Source organism: Emydura macquarii, unplaced genomic scaffold (genome assembly GCF_026122565.2).
Source record: "Emydura macquarii macquarii isolate MOO-44397 ecotype Brisbane River unplaced genomic scaffold, CSIRO-AGI_Emac_v2 contig_1043, whole genome shotgun sequence".
NCBI classification, from domain to species: domain Eukaryota; kingdom Metazoa; phylum Chordata; order Testudines; family Chelidae; genus Emydura; species Emydura macquarii.
In genome coordinates this window covers 13,913,897-13,936,036 of record NW_027131180.1, presented here as the reverse complement: position 1 = coordinate 13,936,036, position 22,140 = coordinate 13,913,897, and the positions used below count along the sequence as shown (strand labels likewise).

Below are 22,140 nucleotides of genomic sequence, written 5' to 3'. Positions count from 1 at the left end.
TTGTATTTATTTTATATAGTATTCATAGAATCATAGAAGTTTAGAGTTGGAAAGGACCTCAGGAAGTCATCTAGTCCAACCCCCTGCTCAAAACCGGATCCTTATATTATATTAACCGGATTGTGATTTTGTTGGCTTTTTTACTGACTAATCTGACAAATATGCGAAACTGTTTATGACTCAGGTCCTTGTATTATTCTTATATTAAAGCTCTGTGTTCTCGACAGTAGTATGTTTGCATTCACACACCACATATTGGTCTTAATTGTAATCTTGTTAGATTTTTTAATTTAATTAAAAACCAGTCCTAATTTAACTGGAATTTGGTTGATGAAATATTCATTTTTGGCTTATTAGTTCTACATTAGTGTTAAATTCTTATATACTAGAATAACATTATTTAGAATCAGCAGCTAGCATTTCTATATAATAGATTCCTTATTGTTCAAGGTGTATTGAGGACTTGGCAATAAGCTTATATTCATTTTATTGTACACTATTGCCTTGGTGCTGGAATGTGCTTGCCAATTTTTGCTGTGTTTGTTTTATTGATCTGACTTCTGAAATTATACAGAATATTCATATATCCTTTATTATATAATAAAATATTTTCCTGTAGCACATCTGTCTATCTGAAACAAAGGTGCTACTGGCAAAACTAGGCTACCTTGGCTTCAGACTACAGAAAGACAGGGGTAGTTACTATGCTCTTATAGGAGATTGTCCTGGGACTGTTAGTCTTGGTCTGATGATGAAGTTTAAGCATAAAAAATCACCTATTACCTGAAAGGGTTAAAATCACAGTATGCAGTTGTGTTTCTAGAAAATGGAGTACCATTAAATGTCCGTGTCTGCCCCCTTGGCTAGCATTCTTTTCTAAAAGTTTCCTTGTGTGTGTGTGTGTCATTTGGTACTAAGAAAATGGATGCAAAGTGTATAGCTCACTGATAAAGGAGGATTCCATTCCACTGCTATGCTTAAAAGTTTATGTCAATATTTCGATTACACGCTGCTCTCTCTAAGGCGTTTTTTTCAGTCTGTGGTCCTCCGACCCTGGTGGGTCCGCAGACTACATCTAAGATTTCCAGAGGGTTCTGAAATTTTTCAGAGGTCTGCAAATGAAAAAAGGCTGAAAACCACTTCTGTAAGGGATTTATTTTTCAGCAGTGAAAATTTGCTCCTTCTGTAGCTGAAACTTGCCCTCTGCTTACAATGAACAGAAACTGTAACACACAACAAAACATGAAAAGTTTGCTGTGCAAAGGACTGCCACATAAAGAGCAGGAACTGAGTGGATGTGTGATTTAAATTGCTTGGTTAAAAACATTTGAATGCTTTCACAACTAGTCAGGCAAGAAAGGCTAATTGAGTATTTACACAAATATGAATGATATTCATGAATCAAGTGACTGAAATGTTCCAATTAGAGCCTTTGAAAATTTGGCCATTTTTTTTTGGCTTTATGAAATTGATCATTTGAAACCTACTAGTCAAAATAAATTACCTACCCACCAACGTTTGAATATCTAGTCCACAGTGTCAATTAAGTCAGTTCAGTATGCTAGTCCAGTGTCTACAGTTATATATGCCACACTTATCACCACAATATCAGTATGCCTGGCAAAAACAAACACCCCCTCCCAGCCCTGAAAGCCATACTTAAAGGTTGAAAGCTCTTTGGTGCTCTGGTTTCTGTATCTCCTTTCCATCCATGAACACATTGTGTCCCCTCCCCTTTTTTCTTCTTCTACATATTTCTTCTTTCTCTCTCCCACCTTTTTTTTTTTTTTTTGACAGCTTTTGTTAGTTCAGTTATTCTGGTCTCTGCTAGGAAGTAGTTATATAGTTATGATCCAGCCTCCAAGAAAGATAAATGGTTTGGGACTTTGCTCTGAAAATTTGCCTTTCTTACCATGTGGTGATGCTGTAGCAATTTCAAGGACAGTAAATTAGATCAAATTACATGGAATAGGGTATTTTCAGTGTCAAAAGTATTATAAAAAAATATGTCTACAAAGTGAATCGCTGATCTATAAAAAGACATATACTGTACAATTAATGTCATCTAGTGATTAGGGTACCCTATAAGGATCTAAGTCCAAGTGCCAAAGGTTGAATATTCATTGATTTCTGACATTCAAAAAAGTAAAAGCTGGTGAAGGAAAAGTCACAGGTTATTCTGTTCCTCAGCCGGATGCCCCAGTTCCTGACAAATCTACTTGTATCATCCTTGAGAGGCAGCCTGACCTTCCAGATGTTGACTTCACCCCTAACTGCCTCACTCTGCCCCCCACCTCCAATTCTGAGATCCCTTCCCCAAGTTCAAGCAAATGTTGATAATCAGAGTGAAAATAAAAAGGACAAAAGTCACAAAAGACTTTCTCTGTGTGGGTATCCTGGGTATTACTGCAGCTGAAGTGCTAATCACCAACCTCTTGGTTAAAAAGTTACAAATCTATCAGGGGAGCCAAAAGAAAACCTCCTCCTACCTGAGCCCATGAGAGCTGTACTAAGCCAGTCTCAGCTGGATGTTGCTCTCTATAAATGTATACAATCTCTAGTTAATCTTTAATAGCAAGTGCCCCAACCTCTTCCCTTATCCTGAAATCAAAAGTTTCAGAGTTTGCGACCTGCTTGGTTTTACATTGGAAGACCCAGTTATTTTAGTTCTCTGCTCTCTAAGCTGCTCCTTCAGTTTTTGGTGGCAGTGAGGTGCACCAATGCCTGAGGCCCTGAAATAGCAGGGAATTGATTAAATGAGCTATACCCAAATGATCCCAGAAAGTATGGTGGGATTGGGAAGGAATTTTCCTCCAGGTAAGATTGGCAATGACCTCAGGGGACAGGGTGATCTTGCCTTCCTCTGCAGTGTGGGGTGCTAGTGGGGATTTGCTGGGATTAATCCTGCCTCAGGGGCTGGGTTAGATGACCTCTTGTGGTCCTTTCCAGCCCTACATTTCTGTGTGTCTCATAGCAAGAAGCTTTTGGGGGCAGGGACTCTCTTTTTGTTCCATGTTTGTATGGCTCGTGGCCCATGACTAGGGCTCCCGGAGATATACTGCAATGCCAATTAATAATAATAATAATTAACAACACTCTCTCCTTGGGAACCGTTTGGAGCCCACTGCATCACCCCAGGACCCCAGACAACATCAAAGCTGTAGGGCCGAAGGAGCTGACTTCAGTGGAGTTACTGCTCCTGCAGGGCACCCCAGGCCCAGTGAGTGCAGAGCGCTGTCAGGGCCAAGTGTTGTCCCTGATTAGCTCTTACGCGGCTACCCTGGACAGGGCCCTGCATGGCCATGGCAGTGACAGCAGAGGCGGTGCCCGCCCCCAGAGCTTGACCATCCAGCGGGCTTTGACCAGAAAGTCGGTCCCCGCAACCTCCCCCCCCCTCCCGCCCCATTGCCTCTTGTTGGAGGTTACAGCCCCCACCGGCGGGGGCAGGGCACTGGGGGCTTGAAGCAGCGGGGTCTGCGGGCCCACAGCCCCGCCAGGCGGGAGCAGCAGCGTTTTACGGCCGCCGGCTGCAGCTGCCCTTTGCAACCACCTGAGCCCCAGGGGACCGGACACGCGCCGCTCCGCAGCCCGCTCTGGTCCCCGCCGGCGGGAGTGGCTGCGCGCTGGGGCGGGGTCGGGGGCGCAGGCGGGGGCGCGGCTCAGTGCGGCGGTGTCGGTCGGGCGGGCGGGCAGGGCCGGGACGGAGGGTGACAGACGCCAGGCGCGAGCGGCGGCGGCGGCGGCAGCAGCAGCAGCAGCGCGGGGGAGCCGAGGCAGCGCCATGAGCGACAAATACGACGTGATCGTCGTGGGGGGAGGCATCTCAGGTCAGTGCAGCCCGGCTGCGGGCGCCCCCGCGGGGATAAAGCCCCAGCCCGCTCCCTGGCCGCGCCGGTGTAGCTGGGACGGAGCCGAGCCGGGCGCGCAGGGGTCGGGGTCGGGCAGGGGGTCAGTGTGCAGCAGCAGCAGCAGCCTGTGGCTGGGAGTCTGCTCTGTCCAGGGCCAGGCCTGCAGGGAGAGCTGGGGCAGGGCACGCGGGACTGTCCCTGCCTCTGTGATTGTCAGATGGAGGAGCCGGAATCTCCCCTCCGGCTGGACTAGCTCCCCTCCGCACGTGCAGGGCGGTGTTGGCATGCTGCGGGGTTTGCTTGGGACTCGGTAGTAGGACACCTTGTTTAATGGCCCGCCAGAGAGGTGAAAACACGCAAACTCATCACCCAAACTCATGTGTTACAACTTTATCCATTATATGCTATCGTGTGTGTGTGTGTGTGTGGGGAGTTCCCTCCCATCCCCCCTCCCCGAGGACCAACCCCAGCTACAAACCCTTTCTTCATAGCTCAGTTCTTTTGATGGGCTAAATAGTGCACTTTGTACCAAAACAAATCGGACTGTGTAGGACGGTTTTTAAGGTGAGGCTTGACAAAGCTCTGGCTGGGATGGTTTAGTGGGGTTGGTCCTGCTTTGAGCAGGGGTTGGACTCGTTGACCTCCTGGGATCCCTTCCAACCCTAATCTTCTAGGATTTTATGATTTTATGAACTGATTGCGCTTTTGAAACTGGAAAGGCTTATGAGTCAGGTAATGCAGCAGGCTAGGAAAAAACAAGAGGGGAAATCTGTCACCAAATGTTTTCTTGTCACAGGTGCTTTTGTTAGCAAAGTTGTCAGTTGTCACAATATAATTGCCACTTTCACAGTTTATCATTGATTAGCTCACTAGAACTGAGTTAATGGAAATCACACGTATTGCACGAATTAATACATGTGTAACAAAGAGTATGCTTACTTTCTTCATAAAAGAAGTATACTTAGAAGATTCACTGCCCCTAAAATGTGGCTTGGGTTGAGGGTGAAGTCAGGATGAAGGGAGGGGACTGCTTCTATGTTTGCTCTGTTACTGAATTTCAGTAAATATTGCATTAAAAAGGAAATGGAGCACCCATGAGTCGTGATAATTATGTCTAACACTGGGGCTAATCTGGTATAGCTTTTAGTCAGGCAAACTCTCACTGATACTGATGTAAGAGTAAAGTCCTAGTAAAGCCAGCAGGATTGAGAGGTCTGCTTTGGCACAGGTTTAATAATCAAATTGTCTCAACACTATTATCAAGTTTTGGTTACATTTTGAATCAAAATAGCGCACTCTTATGACAGCATCCTGTAGAACTCAGTAAAAAATTGAGAGCTGCCCTGAAAAACATATAGAACTTATTTCTACAAGCTGTCTAGGGAGGGTAACCACCAACTGCTCTACCCTCTACCTTCCCACTTCATCAAGGACAGCATGCTATGGCTTCATCATGGATCTCTCGTGTGCTACATACATTTTACCTCAGACATCACCTATGTATTTTTCTAAAAGAAGCTGATGGATACCCCTATTATCATGTTGATTGAAGAAGATTGGAGAGCTGTTGGCATGGATCTTCTGGATTAACGTAAAACAAAGTTGAAAGTAGAGATGGACGAACTAGCTCTTATGAAACACAGAGCTGGCTCAAGGCTTCTCCTATTTTCTGAGTCAGACACTTCAGGATTTGGCAAAGGGGACCCTTTGACCAAGCCTCAGTGTCCATTAGAGAACTGCTGTGGGTTCCAGCTTCTTAATGGATCCCCAGCAACGTTACACTCACCTTTTGTGCACTCTGGAATGCCTCTGTCGCGGGAAGCCCTGAACATGCAAAAATGTAACTGCAGTGGTGCTCAGGGGCCAGCTAAGTAGATGCCATGCTATACCCTGCAAGGAGTTCTCCACGTGAGGAGTAAAGTTTTCCTACTGCAGCAACATGAAACACCCAGCTGAAGGGATATTTATCATTGTTGTTAGTATAGGAGTGACTATACTAATGCCTGTGTTAAATCTTCAAGCATGAGCCTTGTGAATTAGATTTTTTCAAAAGCCTGAGCAGGCTCAGCAAGAGGCAAGTGCTCACACAGTTAATAAAGTTAATGTGCTTTCTCCAAAGAGCAAAAACTCCTTAGTTCCTATTAAATGTTACAGCACAGACTAGTCCTGCCTTCTTTGTTTGTTTTACTACCCAACCATGCATTTATTGCACATGCAAACCTCCCATGCAGCCAATGGAAGTTTTAGGTACACGAGGAATGTAGGATTTGTCCCTCATCTACTGATTTCAGTATCGCTGTGAGGGAGCACAGGTCAGACAGTGCTAATTTTGAAATCTCTGGGATTTTACTTGTTTGGAGGAGGAAGAGGGGTAGGAGGAGTGAAAGAGGGCAAGTGAAAATATGAATTGAAAGCCCTGAAAATGGGCTAAATTATTTTAACATATTCTAGGCCCTTATCCAGCAAAGCATGTAAGCACCTGAGTAGTCCCATTGAAATCAGTAGGATTCCCCATGGGTTGAAAGTTAAGCACATGCTTAAATCCTCAAATCAACCGCTTCTTGCCTAACTAGGAACAAATAAAGAAATCTGTGCACTTGTTACAAAGCAAATGACAAAATCTAACTTTTTGCATGACATTTTTATTTCTTATATTTGCTGTTTATATCTTACCCACTTAAGATTTTTTTAACCATCCTATTTAAAAGGTGTAATTTACTAATTGGGCTTCTTCCATATGCATCGTCAGTTTCAGAGGCCTTCCTAAGTACTCTTTGATTAACTTAAAAGTTGTCTATTTGTACTGACTACTTTTTATAGCACTAGATTCACTGACAAAATTATCGAAACCAGTTCCTTGATGACAATGTGCTAAATGTTATTAATTATTAAAAGTTTCACATACTTGATATGTCTGCAGTTTTCTGTTAGCTGATTTTTTTAAGCTGTCAGCAAAAAGAAATCACCAGTATTTTGTAAACAAAGAATGATTCTGAGAATTTGGCTAATTTTTAACTCATACCTTGTTTCACGTTGAAAGGCTATTTCAGTAAATTTTACAGTAGTTTCTATTCACATCTTCTAAATGAAACAGATTTCAGTAGCATGTTTTTAGACAGCATCAGTGCTATGGATCCCTTCTACTTAATGAGTGGAGTCAGAGAATTCAGCATGACATAAATAGGTTGTTTTTAATATAACCTTGTTTTACATTGTCACCATGGGAATATTTGGGTGGAATTCCTGTCCAGCTTCTGCAATAAGTTCTGAAAGAACAGTCAAAACCCAGGCAGAGATGAGGTAGTGTACGCTGTTCAAGCAACGGCTTCATTCTTTGCTACTTGCAGACAGAAATAAATAACGGGGGTAACAAGGAATCACTTCGTTTTGTTGTAAGGATTAAGTCAGTCCCTCTCCAAAACACTCTACTTTCTCTTGGCCTAATAACACTAATCTGCTGTTCAAGAGACGTTAGCAAAATAATAATGTACACACAAATCCACAAAGGAAGTGGAACCAAGCAAGATATTAAACCTCTCCACTTATTCATGTATCTTCAGTTATTTCTATCAGCCATCCTCCACCTATGAGTTTCCTATCTAGTTGTTAAAATCCTTGGGACAGTGACCTTGTCTTTATACTTGTTTGGGAAGCACCTACCACATTTTTGAATGATAAAATAATAGTTAAGTCTCCATGCTCTTAGTGAGAACACCAACTAATGCGTCACTTACTGCCAGGTGTCCTGTGGTTGTGTTGGTTCCAGTGGGAAATGTAACAGATCAACTTTAAAGCAAGTCACATTGCTGAGTCCAGATTTTCCCCTAATCCAGATGTGATGGGTCATTCCTCCACAAAGGCATTGCTTTCACACTACAGAAATAGCAGCCAACTTTCTCATTCTTCAGTTTTTTCATGTGTCTTCTGGTGAGGCAGGCATCATTAGGCCCACTGGGGCAAAATGCTTAGGAAACCTTCTGTAAAAGTTTGAACTATCCTTGATTTAGCAGTTATAGAAAAACGCAAAAAAGAAGACAAAGGTGGAAATGCACCATATGCAGTGCTGATCTAGCAATGCGAGCAAACATGCAAAGCAGATTCCATCCAATTATGTTGTTGTTTATTTATTTATTTAGATGTATACAAATGCATTAAAAGTATGCCTATTCATAATTCTGTAGTGACCGTTGACAAGCAATTCCATCCATTGTGACCTCTTTTCATCAAGATTTAGACAGGAGATTCTCAACCTTTAGAAATGGAAAGGATCTATTAGCTCATAATCCACGACCTTGCCAATACAGGATTGTTCCTCATAATTCAGGGCCATCAAAGTGAGTGTCCTCCTAAGAAGGTGAGGAGATCCTAACCCAGGATGCTTCACCCCCAGTTTAATCATGGTTAGTCTCTTTTAGTATAGAAGTTTGTTGAAAAGCAAAGAATAAAACGAAACATCTGGATGATTCATCTCCTAACTCAGGAATGAAAATCTGTTCTTTTCCGGTTTCTTCAATGGGAAAAGCAGTCCATGTGAGTGTAGTCCTTCAGAATGTCAGTTATGTCTGCTCTGATACTCATTTGATCCAGGGAATTTCTAGCATCATTAGATTTAATGGTCCTCTATATCCACGATTCCCAGTGCTCTCTTTCATCAAAGGGTCTTCCTTTTGTCCTTGGTTACCTTCATTTTCACTACAAAGTGAAATGAGACTAAATATATGATACCTGACATTGGGCCTCTCAGTGGTTCCTTGTATGGTCACAGATACGATGATAGTACCCAGCAACAAACTTTGTACACAGCAAACAAGTCCATTATGTTGTATCAGGATGGCTTGGTAATCAATGCATACATCATATAGGCAAAATCTCTGGGCCTGTTTCAATCAATGGGCCTGGTAGTGGATTTTGAAAAAGTCTTGCACTATAATTGCAAAAGATGTGATGCCTGGAGGCTCAGATAGATGCATCAGTAGGAAAAGCTTTTACATTATCATCATCACCACGAGAGAGCGCTCAGAATATATGGCATTATTAGACAAACAGTGTTCATTGACTCATCACATAGAAATATAAATTGCTTCATTTATGGTGTATTTGCCATCTACATACTTTGGTGGTGGACATTTTTTGAAAGAAAAGAATCAGATAGAAGATCTACTGTTTCTAGGAAGAATTCATTGGTGACTCTTTTGGATACATATGCCAGACGAATCCACCTCTTTTGTCTACAGTGACTGATGCCAGTGTTATGGACTGCAAAAGTGCATAAAGGTAGAGGGATTACACATGTGAGTTATACAAGAAGGCTTCACATCATCAACCTGCTTAGGCTAAAAGCCATTAAGCAGTTTCACTTCACTTTCAAGGATCAGATAATAGAATATTTTATTAAAAATGGACAACTCATGAGCGGCGTTTAACATTTTATGAAATAGCGGATGAAGCACTATGTGGAACAATCCTTCACTGACAGTGGGATAGATTAGATGACATAACTTTTAAATTTGTGTTCTTTATGCTACTGTTTGGCAGAAAGACCTTGCATTTATCAGGTCTGAAGCATCTTTCTGCATTCTTACGTATCCTTGACTAGCCAAGTCAACATTACTGATCTGATCCAGATTTGCTAAGAAAGCAGGATGGATTGATTTAAATCAGTGAATCACCAATTTTAATCATAATTTAAATAAGCAAGCAGGAAACCTTGATATAAACAATTGATTTTAATGTTTTTTGCATCTGTACTTTTTAATAATTTTCCTAAAGAAAGGCTCATTCTCTTTGGTTGGTATAATCATTAAAACACATTGATTTGTAACTCACTCTAGCCTTTACACTATATTTGGCACTTCTTTTTGCTTACCAAGAGGATACATTATATCTATACACATATATTTAAGGAATTACATTGAATAATATACATTTTATTCAGAATCTTACTTTTTTACATTTTTTACTAAGATAGAAAATTGTAACTGCTGTATTTACTGATGCATTTCTTATTTATTAGATTCTTTTTTTTTAACTCTGTATTTGTGTCAAGCTGCATTTGAGTGGAAATTGTTATTCAACTAAAAATGGAGACGAAAACTTAAACATTTTGTGTTAGTTAAATAAAGCTATCTTAAATGTGTTGGATACATAAGAAAAAAAGTTGATCATAATATATTTTGCATTTAAAACTAACTGATTTTTTAAACAAAGGAAGTATTAATTGTAGTTGGTGAATCGGCGGATTGTTTCTGGTCACCGTGGGCCAGATTTTCAAAGATTTTTGGGTGCCTAAAGATGTAGATAAGTGCCTAGTGGGATTTCCAAAAACACCTAAGCAGGTTAGGTTCCTAATTCTCATTGATTCCAGTGTGAGTAACTGATTTTTGTCCATCTTGTATAGAAGTCATATGGGTTCATATGGGTTCTGGTGGGCCATGTAGTCTTTCTATCGAATTTCTCCCCTTCCTTAATCACAATATCTATTCCCCACGACAAAGTTAATCTCAGTATATGTATGGGTTTTATACCCAATACTGAATTTGTTACCCCTTGGACAACAGTCTCATTCAAATCCAACCAAGAACTAACCAGGAATATTTATTCATGAGTTTGTACTCGCACTGATCACTAGAAGGGGTTTAGTTTTAATCTTTTCTGAAAGGACGTTTTCCTTACGCAGCAAGATAAATTGCAACCCAGTACTTTAATATAATACTAAAGATACAGGGTGAAATCCTTGCCACGCTGAAGTCAATGGGAGCTTTGCCATTCGCTTCAGTGGAAGAGGATTTCATCCACAATGTAGAAGCATCAAAGTCTGCATCTTTCTAATGACCTGCATTATTTTAAATAACACTTTTAACTGTGTCTCTGCTCTGCAATAGGCAACAACGTACAAAAAAAATGTGTGTGCACATATACACTGAGCATGTGTATTAGGAAAGTTATCAGTCAACCTTCAGACTGTAAAAGAGCAAAGGTAAGCAAGTTGCTTTCCAAATTCTAGTGCTGAATTTTATTAGAGAAGTAGGGTTGAACAGAGGAAGGGCTGGAAGTTCTGTGTCTCAAAGTTCAGCTCGTTATTTGTTTCAGCCACAAATTGAAACCCTAGCTTTATTTCAGTAGATTTTTCACACTCTCTGGCTTATTTTTCCTTCTGGGCTTTGATATTAAAGGTCTCAAATGGTCAGCAAGTTTGGATTCTCAGTAAAACTGCCTTTATTATGGCATGTCTCTGTACACAAACATCTTGTAAATTTGCAGTTAGTCATTAGGAATTCTAATTGTATCAGAGTTGACACTGTGCTAAACTTTTTGGGAATTTTTTGTGGATTTCAGAGATAGTAATAGGTAAATAGCAACAAATCTGAATGCTGTGCCTGGTTTTCAGTGATTTACATGTAAAGTCAATTTACTTTGCCATCTGGGCATAGATGAATTGCAACAGCCTCCTTTCTCCCTTTCAACTTTCCTTCTTCTCTTAATTTGTATCAAAACTGTGAAGGTCAAGAGGTCACCAACAGATCCAGTTCTGTGCTTCTATGAACACTGATCTTCCCTCTTTAGTTTGTGGTTACAGCAAAGGCAACAGTAATTCTGGGGACATACTTTTCTCCATGCAGCTATGGATCCCACTCTCAGCTCCCAGCCATTTAAGCATTGTGGTTCTCTATGATGTCTTCTCTTTGTGTGCAGTTGTAATGCATTACCATATTCTTTTGACAGCTGCAAACACCAAGTGCCATATTAATTATTATTATTAATAAATTTATTATTTATTTAATTATTTAATTATTTATTATTATTATTATTATTATTAATTATTAATTATTTTATTAATTATATATTATTATTATGTTGAGAGTTCCTAGTCAAAATAAGGGCTCCATTTTGCCAGGTGCTGTGCAAACATTGAGTAAAAGGTTCTATGCCAGCCTTGCTAGGATTGCCAAACAGATCTTGTTAGTTTAATAGTCCCCAGGATACCACTGGGAAGTGCATAGGATGGGGTGAAAAGATGGGGAATTGTGGCCAGACGCTGAGGTGGCATGTGTGTTGTACACAAAGAGATAAGCAAACCTGAGCACTGCAGGTTCACACCGGAGTGATCTCAACAGAAATCAGCTCCCACTAGTTTTAGGGTACAATAAACCATTCAGGAGTTTTATTACCTGAATAGCTAAGGGAGGGGTTTGCATAATTTCAGCAAGAACTAATGATTGACTTGTCACAGCTTCAGGGTAACTGCACCTCTCCCTCACTGTGTGGTACCCCCTTAAGTCTCAAGCCTCCAGCCATCATCTCTCTATAGGCAGTCCCCCGACTCTCTTTTTCCAGACAAGGGATTTAGACTTGCAGCCTCCCTTTTATTCACTGTGATTATCCCAGCAGGTCTGAGCTAGCTCAGCACTTTTGAAACCTGCCAGGGTCTCTGGGTGGAAGATGGGTGACACCTGGTAAGCGTAGCATTTATGTAGATTGTTTATTATATTACTGTAAAGGTTTTATTCTAAATAAATGTTTTGTGCTTTGGGAAAGCTGGGTGGTCACTGGTAGCCACTCTCATAACCCTTGGGTGTTGGGTGTGGGGGCAGAACTGCACGCACTGGACTCAGATCAGACCTCAGTGGGATAAACAGTCAATTGCACAGGGACTGCAACCCTAAAATTCTAGTATGGAGGGAGAGGAATAGTACCTGCCCATAGAGAGGTGGTGGCTAGAAGCCTGAGACCTAAAGTGGCAAACGAAACAAGGTCCACCGCTAAAAGAACAGTTTTGCCAATATTTCTGTGTCCACGAAGGGCTTCTACTGGCGCAGCTATGTCAGTCAGGGATCACAGATCCCCTCTGCCTCCCTTGACCAACATGGCTTTGCTGGCAGAAGGCTGTTGCGTAGACGAAGTCTGGCTCTCTTAAGAAATTGAAAACATTTGGCAAGAGAGCTAAGGTCATACCGTATGTCTTCACAAAGGCAGGAAAAGCCTTTTTTTGTGATGTCTGTTCAGACAACTTGATGATAATGTTAGCGTGTAGTCCCTGAGAAAATTGTGTTTGCTCAACAAAATTGTATCACAACTGTTTGGTACAGAACACAATGAAGAACAAGAGGGAAAAAATAAAAAAGGACATGGCCTCATAGTACTTGGTTGTGCAGAACCTGAAATCTAGCTGAGTAACCAGAAAAGGAATTTCTGGAGCAATGAAGGAACCAAAATGAATCAGTGTAAAGAAAAACACATGCGTTATCACTGGTGAAATAGAGGCAAAGGATGATTGAACACTTCATCATTATCTAGCATATTTGTCACTGGTATATGTAGCTAACCACACCTTTTGAGGTTCTGACCTTCAACATTGGCATGTGGAAGGATGTTGCTTCTTAAGGTATGTCTGTGCGGCATGTAAAGGTGTGACTGTAGCATGGGTGAGCACACCTGTGTTGGTTACCTGTGCTTTCTAGATTAAATCTAACAGTGAAGACACAGCGGTGTGGGCCAGCACACCGAGTACATTCCCAGGGTACCCAGCGGGCCTCTACTCAGACAGCTAGCCTGTGTTGAAACCCATGCTGCCATGGCTTCACTACTGTTGTTACCCGTGCTAGCAAGGTTAAAGCTAGCACAAGTATGCCTACTCATTCTAGAATCCCATCTCCACATGCAGCATAGGTGGAGCCTAGAGGCTGCAGTAGAGGCCAGCAGCAAAGGACTTAAGAAACGTGCAGTACATTAGACCCCCAGCTCTCTTCTTAAGAGAGAGGGTGTGATCTAGTAGTTGGAGCTCACAGATAGGGGACAGCAATTCCTGAGTTCTGATCATAGCTGAGACACTGCTTGCCTGGCATTGGGCAGCTCATTTATCCTCCCTCCGTCAGCCACCCCATTTGTAAAACAGGCTTGTGAGTGCTGAGAGATGGAGCTTGAGCCAGCACTCTGGTCACTTTTATCACCAATTAGATCCTATCCAGACCATTCCCCTGCCTCACAGAGAAGGCCTACGTAATCAGGGGTATGCCTGATTACTAAACCCTATGGGGGCTGGGAAGTGAATGAGCTAATTAGCCCATTAACAGGCAAGTGATTTAAAAAGACCACACCCAGGAAGGGCTCAAGGAGAAAGAGAAGGCATCAGAAAGGCTAGGATAAAGGGAGATCTTTGTATGGAGGGCTTTCTTTCCACTCTTCTCTCTGGCAGAAGGGAGTGAGTGATTGTATGACACTAATAGACTTGCCACAAGGGACTGCAAGAGATTAGTGGTTGATAATAACACAGATACACAGTGGTGGTTACAAGCCGGAGATGTCAGAGTCATTTGTGCAGGAAGACAGGAATGGAGAGCCCACACCCTGTTACAAAGTATAACTGTGGTGAATATTTTTGAGGCCTGATTCTCCACTACCTTTTGCCATGTGTAGTACTTAATATTTGAGCAAAGTGGCTGGAAAAAGCTAACATTCTGATGAGGGAATACTTTACCTCCACTTTGCACAGTGTAACGATTTTGTGAGGTACAAGGCAATGGAGTGGAGAATCTGGCCCTGTGAAGGCTCTTGACATTTCTCCACTACGTTTTGGTTGTGAGAAAGACTGATTGCTATTTGATGATTCATGCTATAATGGGGCAAAAAGTTCTGATAAGTTTTAACCAACTTGAATCCTTCTGCTCATCATACAAATAAGGTATTTTTCCTCTGCTAGACAAACTTTGTCCATAATGTTGTTCAGCACCTATCTTGTAATTCAGTTGAGAGAGAGAAAAAAAGATACCTTTGTAACCTCCTGCTTGTCAGGCAGATGGTCTTTATGTACTATTTAGACCACTGAGATAAAACATTGAATGCAGTCTATTTAGTCCACTACACACTGTGACAGCTGATCAAACAGCCAGTTCATGCTATACGTTCTGAATACCTGTATAGCTTTCATAGAAAACAGTATGTTATGTTTGGTTTGGTGGTAGATGGCTGGTTGGAACACATTAAATATTGAAGCAAGATACCTTTTTTATACACCATTAGTTTATTCTGCTTTACAAAATGAGTCCTACTTAATTGGTGACTTAATCAGTGGGGTATGATACATATTGGGTGTAAATGAAGCAGGAAAGGGATATCAGTGGTGTTATTTTAGACCTTTCGGTTAGCTGCTTCTCCTGCTGCATTCTATCCACTTCCTTGTTTCGCACACCAATACCCAGTTGGTGCAAACTACGCTGTAACATGTTAAATTCAATCTTGTCTCCAGTGGGCCAAACCTGAGCTTCCCTGGCTGACAGCTCTGTTATCAGTTTTAAGCCACACATCCCTATCTTAGCTAGGGAGCAACCCATCATCACTTCTATATCAAAAATGAAGTGTCACGCTGGAAGGGTTCTCTGCTGCTGCCCCTCTGTTTCGGCCACCCTCTGTCACAAATGACTCCAAAACCCTCTTGTTCAATAATCCAGTGCAATTTATTTAGTGTGCGGTTCCACCACCTTCTTCACACATACAGTTTGGCTAGCTTCTTTAGGGGCTTCAGTAGCCAGGCAGGTAGAACCTCTGCTCCCTTTCCACTCCCTGGCTTCTCCTTCCCTCTACTTCTCTCACCTGGGCCTGTTTATAGCCCCTGTTTAATTAGGCACACAGCTGTTTCCCCTGTCCCAACCAGGTGCAGGTGTTCCCAGCCAGCTCCAATCTACCTCTTCAGTTGATGCTGGCATGACAGAGGGCTGGCTAAGGGGTTGCTGCCCAGTACTCTGTCACACATACCCAACAAGTTGACTGGTATCTGTAGCACTTAAGGTGCTGTAGAGCAGTTGGGTGGAGTCCCGCACAATGCACCAGGGAAGAGTTGGGGTTCCTCTTCAGTCTTTTTAAAGAAAACCCTTCACAAATCTTTTCATTGCTTACCAGCTAATGGCTAGCCTGCGTGTGTGTGTCTGGAGAATTTATATTATGTGTACACTGTGTGTTTTTCTAGAGAATCTGTTATGCACAGTGTGTAGGCATCAAAGTGACATGGTGGCATGCTGTGATGCCATCTTGTATTCATGGAGTTCTCCATGTCAGCTGGCTGAACATAGCGAAAGAGTGAGCTAAATATTTATCAGAGCTATAGTTGATAGGATTTGGACAAGGTCACCAAATTTCCTTTTTGACCAAAGGTGAACAGTGAAACATCCGTCTCTGAACACTGGATGATCTTAGACATTAGAAGCTACTCTATAATCTCTAGATATGAGAGGGAAGAATGAAAATGAAGCTTTTAGCCTTAACTATAAACTTCTCTGGCTTTTGTCCTTTTAAACCAGCATTTTAATAACTTAATTAATTTTTTTGCATTTTTTGTCCATGTTCCCCCCTGCGCTTAAAAAGAGAGTCACTCCTTGAAATATGCAAGAGTTGACAGAATAACATAAAACTCCTATTCTGAAGCAATTACTGTTTAAATGTGTAAATGCAGTCCCTCCCCCCCGAAACATCTCCATGTTTTTCCCCATGCCACTGTGTAAGAGTGGGAAAACTCCCCAACGCAATTAATCAAACCATAACTTTATCTACCTTTAAATCTCTCTTTAAAATTAATCTCTGAAGTGATGTCTTCAGAAAACTGCCATTTGACAATGACGTGGCAGGTGGCAAGCTAGGACTAACGCTCATTGTGCTAAAATATGCTTGCTTTACTTATACATCCCCCATTTCTCTTCCCTCCACCCTCTTATTTGTTTGTTTCATCTACCTGTTCTGTTTTGATGCAACCTAGATTGTGAGTTCTTAGGAGCAGGGATTGTCCCCCTTTTTTTTAATGGGTGCTTGTAGGGTGCCTGGCAAAATAGGGTCGTGATTGGAGCCCTCCGGCACTACTGCAATATTACTACTAAAACAGATGTATTTTTTTGCTCAATAAATTCTTTGGGGGTCTATTCTTAGGAACAAAATAAAGAGCTTTCAAATCAAATTGGTGGTTTTTTTTTTTTTTTTTTAACCCCACTGGAACCTACAAGTGATCAAGCTGATTGTGTTTGAAATTACTGAAAATAAAAATATTCTCCTGAAACCTTAAAGGCCCAGTTACAGCAGTTTAAAATTTGAACCTGAAAATAGAAACCACAATGGAAACAATAGGAAGCCTTTACTCCACCGTTGGAGATTCCCAGAGTAACTACAGGGTTCAGTTCTGCCCTCAGCTACACCTCCTTGACTTTGATGGGAGTTGCATGTAATTGAGAATGAAACTTTGCGCATGGGTGCACGGTTGCATCATTTATAGCCTCACTGAAGTCAATGGAGGGCCACACAGGAGCAGTGAATTGCTTGCATGCCACAATTTGCAGGATTGGAGCCTGAGCTATTGTAGTTGTGCTCTTCTCACATAAAACCGGAGAGGATCCATATTACCTAGCAGGTAATGTGTCTGGGACAAATTCAACTGGAATGATTTCAATGACAGCTCTTATCATTTTTTCTCAATACAGCAGTCAGTGCAATACGTGAATTGTATAAAAGTGTTGTACTAGTAGAAGGGTCATTGATAACTGTGGGCCAGATTCTATCACCCTGTCTCATGTTAAGCAATATTAACTCACAGTTGTACTCCTGTTGAGGTCAAAGGGAGGTTTACAGAATCAGGCCTGATAGGGAGCAGACTCAGTATATGCATAAGTCTGTAAAATGTCAATAAAAAACAAATTGTGCTTGCAAATCCAAGGCATAAATTCTTTAGCCCTCTACAAATATTTTAAACAAACAAGCATATTGATAGTCTATGATCCCTAGTGTTTCTGAAATTGTCACTTCTTGGAAGGTCTCACACTGTTACAGAGTGATATTCATTTTAATGGCATTCAAAACTGCATAGTGCATGTACTATAGAGACCCAGAGTATTGCTCTACTTCTACAAAGCTATTTCGTGCAGAGAAGTTTCCGTCTGGCTTAGCGTTTTCTAGGATGACTCTGACTGTAGTATTTAACTGCTAATCTCTAAGGTATTTAATATAATACAGATTTCCTGAAGAATCACAGCTAACAAACTAGCTAACATGGCCTTCATTTTATACAAAATGGACTGCTGAAAGGACTATCCTCTTCCTGAAAGCATATGTATTATGTATGTGTTAGTTCAATAAATGGCAACAGATAGGGCATTGCTTCTCAGTGTCATAGCATCCAGGTCATCCTCTAGCACATCACAGAAGTTCTGAATAGCATCCTGTCTGAGCCTGTACCTCTGGATTGCAGTTTTGAGCAATACTGTTGCCTAAAAATGCAGGAGCAACCTGGATGTTGAAACATCCCCAATAGGCAAGCCTCTCTCTCGAGGGATAAAAGATGGGAAAATCCACTACGCCATCATTTGCCCTCACATCACCACCATCATCTGAACTGATTTTCGGCAAGTTTGGTCTCCCCCGTCATCGGTGTTGCTTGCTTACAGATCACAGGGTGTCTGTTGAAAATATAATGCACACTTGTAGTCTTCTTTGAAAGAGCAAAAAAACCCTCAACCTTTCAGGAATGTCATTCAAAATTAAAAAATGCCTGCATTACGCCCCCTCCCCCAAACTGAAACCAAGGTTAGGGTTTTAAAAACTAATGTACGATGATTGCAGATGATGGTGTCACAAGCCATTATTTCCATTAAAACATTTCTGTTGACAAACAACGAGCAAGCACAGAGGTAAAGGTGACCAGTGCCAGGTTCAATCTCTCAGCTGCTGAGTGGTAATCAGATTGTGTTTATTAGACAGTCAGCACAATAAGAACAATGTTATTAAATACCAGTTTCAAGCACAGTAATGCAATAAAGAAAATGCAGGGGATTGCAAAGAAAAACGAAACATGGGAAATTGCTGCTTAGCTGTTAACAAAAGATGTGTGTCCTCTCCACTTCTCCACCCTAGGGTCTGTTGCTTTCAGTATTGTAGAGAGCTGCACCATATATCATGCTGCTGATACTAAACTTGGAGGGTGTTTTGAAGAAAGAGCTAAAAAGTAGGTCAGGGAGCCAAAAGTGTAACCACAGACAGGCTTTGTATTTTAGAGTAATGAGGTCTAAACAAAAGCTAACAGATTTTCATTTACCAGAGCTAGTTTTTGTAGCCTGTGAAATTGGCACACAGGGTTCCCCTGATTCATGGAGCCATGACTGTTTTTTCCTTCTCTCCACCCCTCCCATCTTGCCTCTTGGGGGCATGTTCTTCTTTCTTTTCCTTTTTGTTCTCTGTAGGATATTGTAATTGTCTCAACCAAGAATACATGGGTTTGCCTTGGAAGTTCTTCTGAAGTTAAGATAGTTGTATTGTATTATGCTGTGTAACTTCAGTTTTAATCAAATTAATTTATTTGTACTGCATATATTGAGTCTATTGTCTGCTCGGTTCCAGACTGAAAAGTGGATCAGTGATTACAGATAAGGACTATTGTGATGAAGAAGTGTATTGATCATTGCAGTTTCTTTCCCCACGTGCCCCTTGTCTTCCTCCTTTCTCCCCCCCATCAATGCTGACAACTCATAATTTTATGTTAAGTCTCATATTTGGTGTTTTTCTTAAAGCTTTAGCTCTGAAGTCAGGTGACTTTGTGTGAATGTCAGCGTTCATTTGAAAAGAGAAAGTAAACTAGCCCTCTTGGCTGTGGAAAATAACTTGAAATGTGACCACTACCAGCCCAGAAACCAAATGGCAAACAGAGTCCCAAAGGTATTATTTTAAAATCTCATGTTTTTAAGTGAATCTTGTGGTTTAGTGGAGCTTGATGTGTGCTTTTTGAATATTAGGGGTTGGCAATGACTCTCTACTTTCCCTTAGGCTATGGCTACACTGATGGCGGCAAAGTCGCCGTCGTCAGATCGATTTCTCTGGATCGACTCAGCGGTCAGTGAAGACCCGCTCAGTCGATCCAGAAATCGACGTACTAAGACCACCCTCACAAGTGGCATAGCGCTGCGTCGATGGGAACACTGCTTCCGTTGGCACAGTGCAGTGAAGACGGCGCGCAGAAGAGAAGCAGAGAAGTCGACGGGAGTTACGCAAGTTTTTTGTGTCGCTTGCGTAACTCCCGTCAACTGCTGCCGAATCTCGGAGGTAAGTGTAGAAAGGATCTTAGCCATCTCAGTTAATCTCCCTGGATTTAACGAGTAATTGTATTCAGGAGATACATGCATTATGCCATTTCTCCCCCCGCCCCCCACTTTCCCAGTCTTATGAGGCTTTCAGCTACACTCCTCAAATTCTCTCCTGTTCTTGTAAGAGAGAGCTGTGCAGGTCCAGTAGAGTGAGTACACCACTTTCAAAGTGTGTTTTGTGACAAAGGCTCATACTGAGTTTGTTTACTAGCATGGAGCAAAACTAAAATTCCCAGCCTCAAATTATTTGTCTTTTTCGAATTGATTTAATTCTGACTACTCTGTCATCGGCTTCCAATGTAAGTAAGAATCTTTATCTTACATCCTGGCATGTAGTAGATTGGAATTAGCTTAAGAATGAGGGAGGAATCTACAGGTAACATGGCAGATGTTTCTTAGCCCTGGTCTACACTTACCTGGAGATTCGGAGGCAATCAACGGGAGTTACGCAAACTACTCTGTGTAGTTTGCATAACTCCTGTCAACTGCTGTGCTTCCCTTCTGCGCGCCGTCTTCACTGCACCGCGCCGATGGGAACTGTGTTCCCGTCGACTCAGCGCTATGCTACTTGAAGGGGTGGTTTTATTCAGTCGACTTCCTGATCGATTGAGCGGGTCTCACTGACCGCTCAATCGATCCAGAAAGATCGATCTGACAGCAGCGAATTTGCCACCGTCAGTATAGACATAACCTTAATTTCAAGTAGATTGATATCATGCCTCTCTCCTTCCCCAACAGGTGGCAATGGTTCTGGCCACCAAGGAATCAAACTTGTTTTCCTTGTGTAGTTGTCTGGCAAATATGTTGCATAACAAAACAAAGAGAAGTGAGACAAAGCAGGTAACATAATAAAGGAGGTATTAGCTGTAGTTTTCCATTTTGTAGTTTGTGAATTATGAAATAGAATTCTCACAGGTGTGTTGTCTAAGAGTGTAGTGATAATCCTGTGATTATTATAGTTCTTTACAATGACTGGATTAGGCAGCAGATATTAAATTAATTATACTGGTTTTACTTGAAAATATTTCAATGTGTGGCTTCTCTAGTCTTGGACCCTGAGATATGTCCACCTCAACTATTTTTCTCTCACAACAGACATAGGGGAGAGGAAAAGAGAAAGCCAGACCTCCTCCCCTTTTGTTGTACAGTACGTTGAACTGGTTTTTGTTTGTTTTGAGGTATACTGAGGTAGATTATGGAGATTAGCTATAGGCTTCTTGGGATAGTTTAGAGAAGGCATGTTATGTCATGTGGAGAACTGTCGTTTTCTTCAGTCAGCCTGTTCCCCTGGCCTGAGATCATTTGTAATGAGAGTAGCTCTGCTGCATGGATGTTACCATCATCAGCATTAGAACCTAGCCTGTGCATCAGTAGAAATGGTATGTGGAGTGAGCTATTTGGAAGTACTAGCTTCTTCAAGAGGATTGCCTCAGTTTACCTTTACAAATGGTAGGATGGGTTTTTGGTCTTACGGTACATGTTTGTGTGCACTGTATGGGGATAGCCCTTGAAAGCAGTGTGAAAACCATCAGGGTTTTCTTCACTGGGTCAGTAGATATTGTTTTAATTGTAATCTTTTCTGTGTATTCATTAAGATCCATCCATCCATATTTAGGGAAGGAAATGGTCCAGGGAGATCCAGCTGCAGAGATCTACACAGTACTGTGTAAGATGAGCTTCCAGTGGTTTTAAGGAATAGTACAGTGCAAATATGACCAGTGCAGTTTCCTCATCCTCAACATGCCATTCTAGTTTGGCTGGAGAAGTTGTTAAAGATGCATTTGATTTTTATGACCTTTGGCAGTTATTTAGGAAGCAATGAGAGTACCTAATTTACTGGCATTCATTCTTTCTCTCTCCTATTATCTATCTATCTATCTCTTTATTTATTTATTAATCACATTTTTTACAATAGTGCCTGAGGGCCAACCAAGAACAGGGCCCCAGTGTGCTAGGCACTGTACAAACACAGAGTAGCAGACGGTCCCTGCCCCCAAAGAGTTTACAATCTAAATAGACAAGACAGACACAGGGTGGGGGAAAGGGTAGACCATACAAGCAGAGGGAACTATGTGATAGCAGCAAATGGCATGCTAGTTCCTCTTTTGAGAGTGGGGATTACTTAGAAATGGATCAGCTAAAGGGAAGGAAGAGGGGACGTTGAAGGGAAAGGGGTGAGGGGACAGGGG

The 22,140-nt window shown here is 41.7% G+C and overlaps 1 protein-coding gene across 2 annotated transcripts in view; it reads left to right on the top strand.

Annotated features, from left to right (window-relative positions):
- Nucleotides 1–2,722: 2,722 nt before the first annotated feature.
- LOC137150997 (amine oxidase [flavin-containing] B-like) overlaps nt 2,723–22,140 on the top strand; it is a 72,647-nt gene continuing 53,229 nt past the window's right edge. The window contains exon 1 of one of the 2 annotated variants that reach the window (XM_067545152.1): nt 2,723–2,817. In XM_067545152.1, coding sequence (XP_067401253.1) covers nt 2,757–2,817 — 61 coding nt within the window. In that variant the 5' untranslated portion in view covers nt 2,723–2,756. Of the gene's footprint in view, nt 2,818–3,701; nt 3,828–22,140 lie in introns of those variants that run through there. The other variant, XM_067545153.1, reaches the window with a different exon arrangement.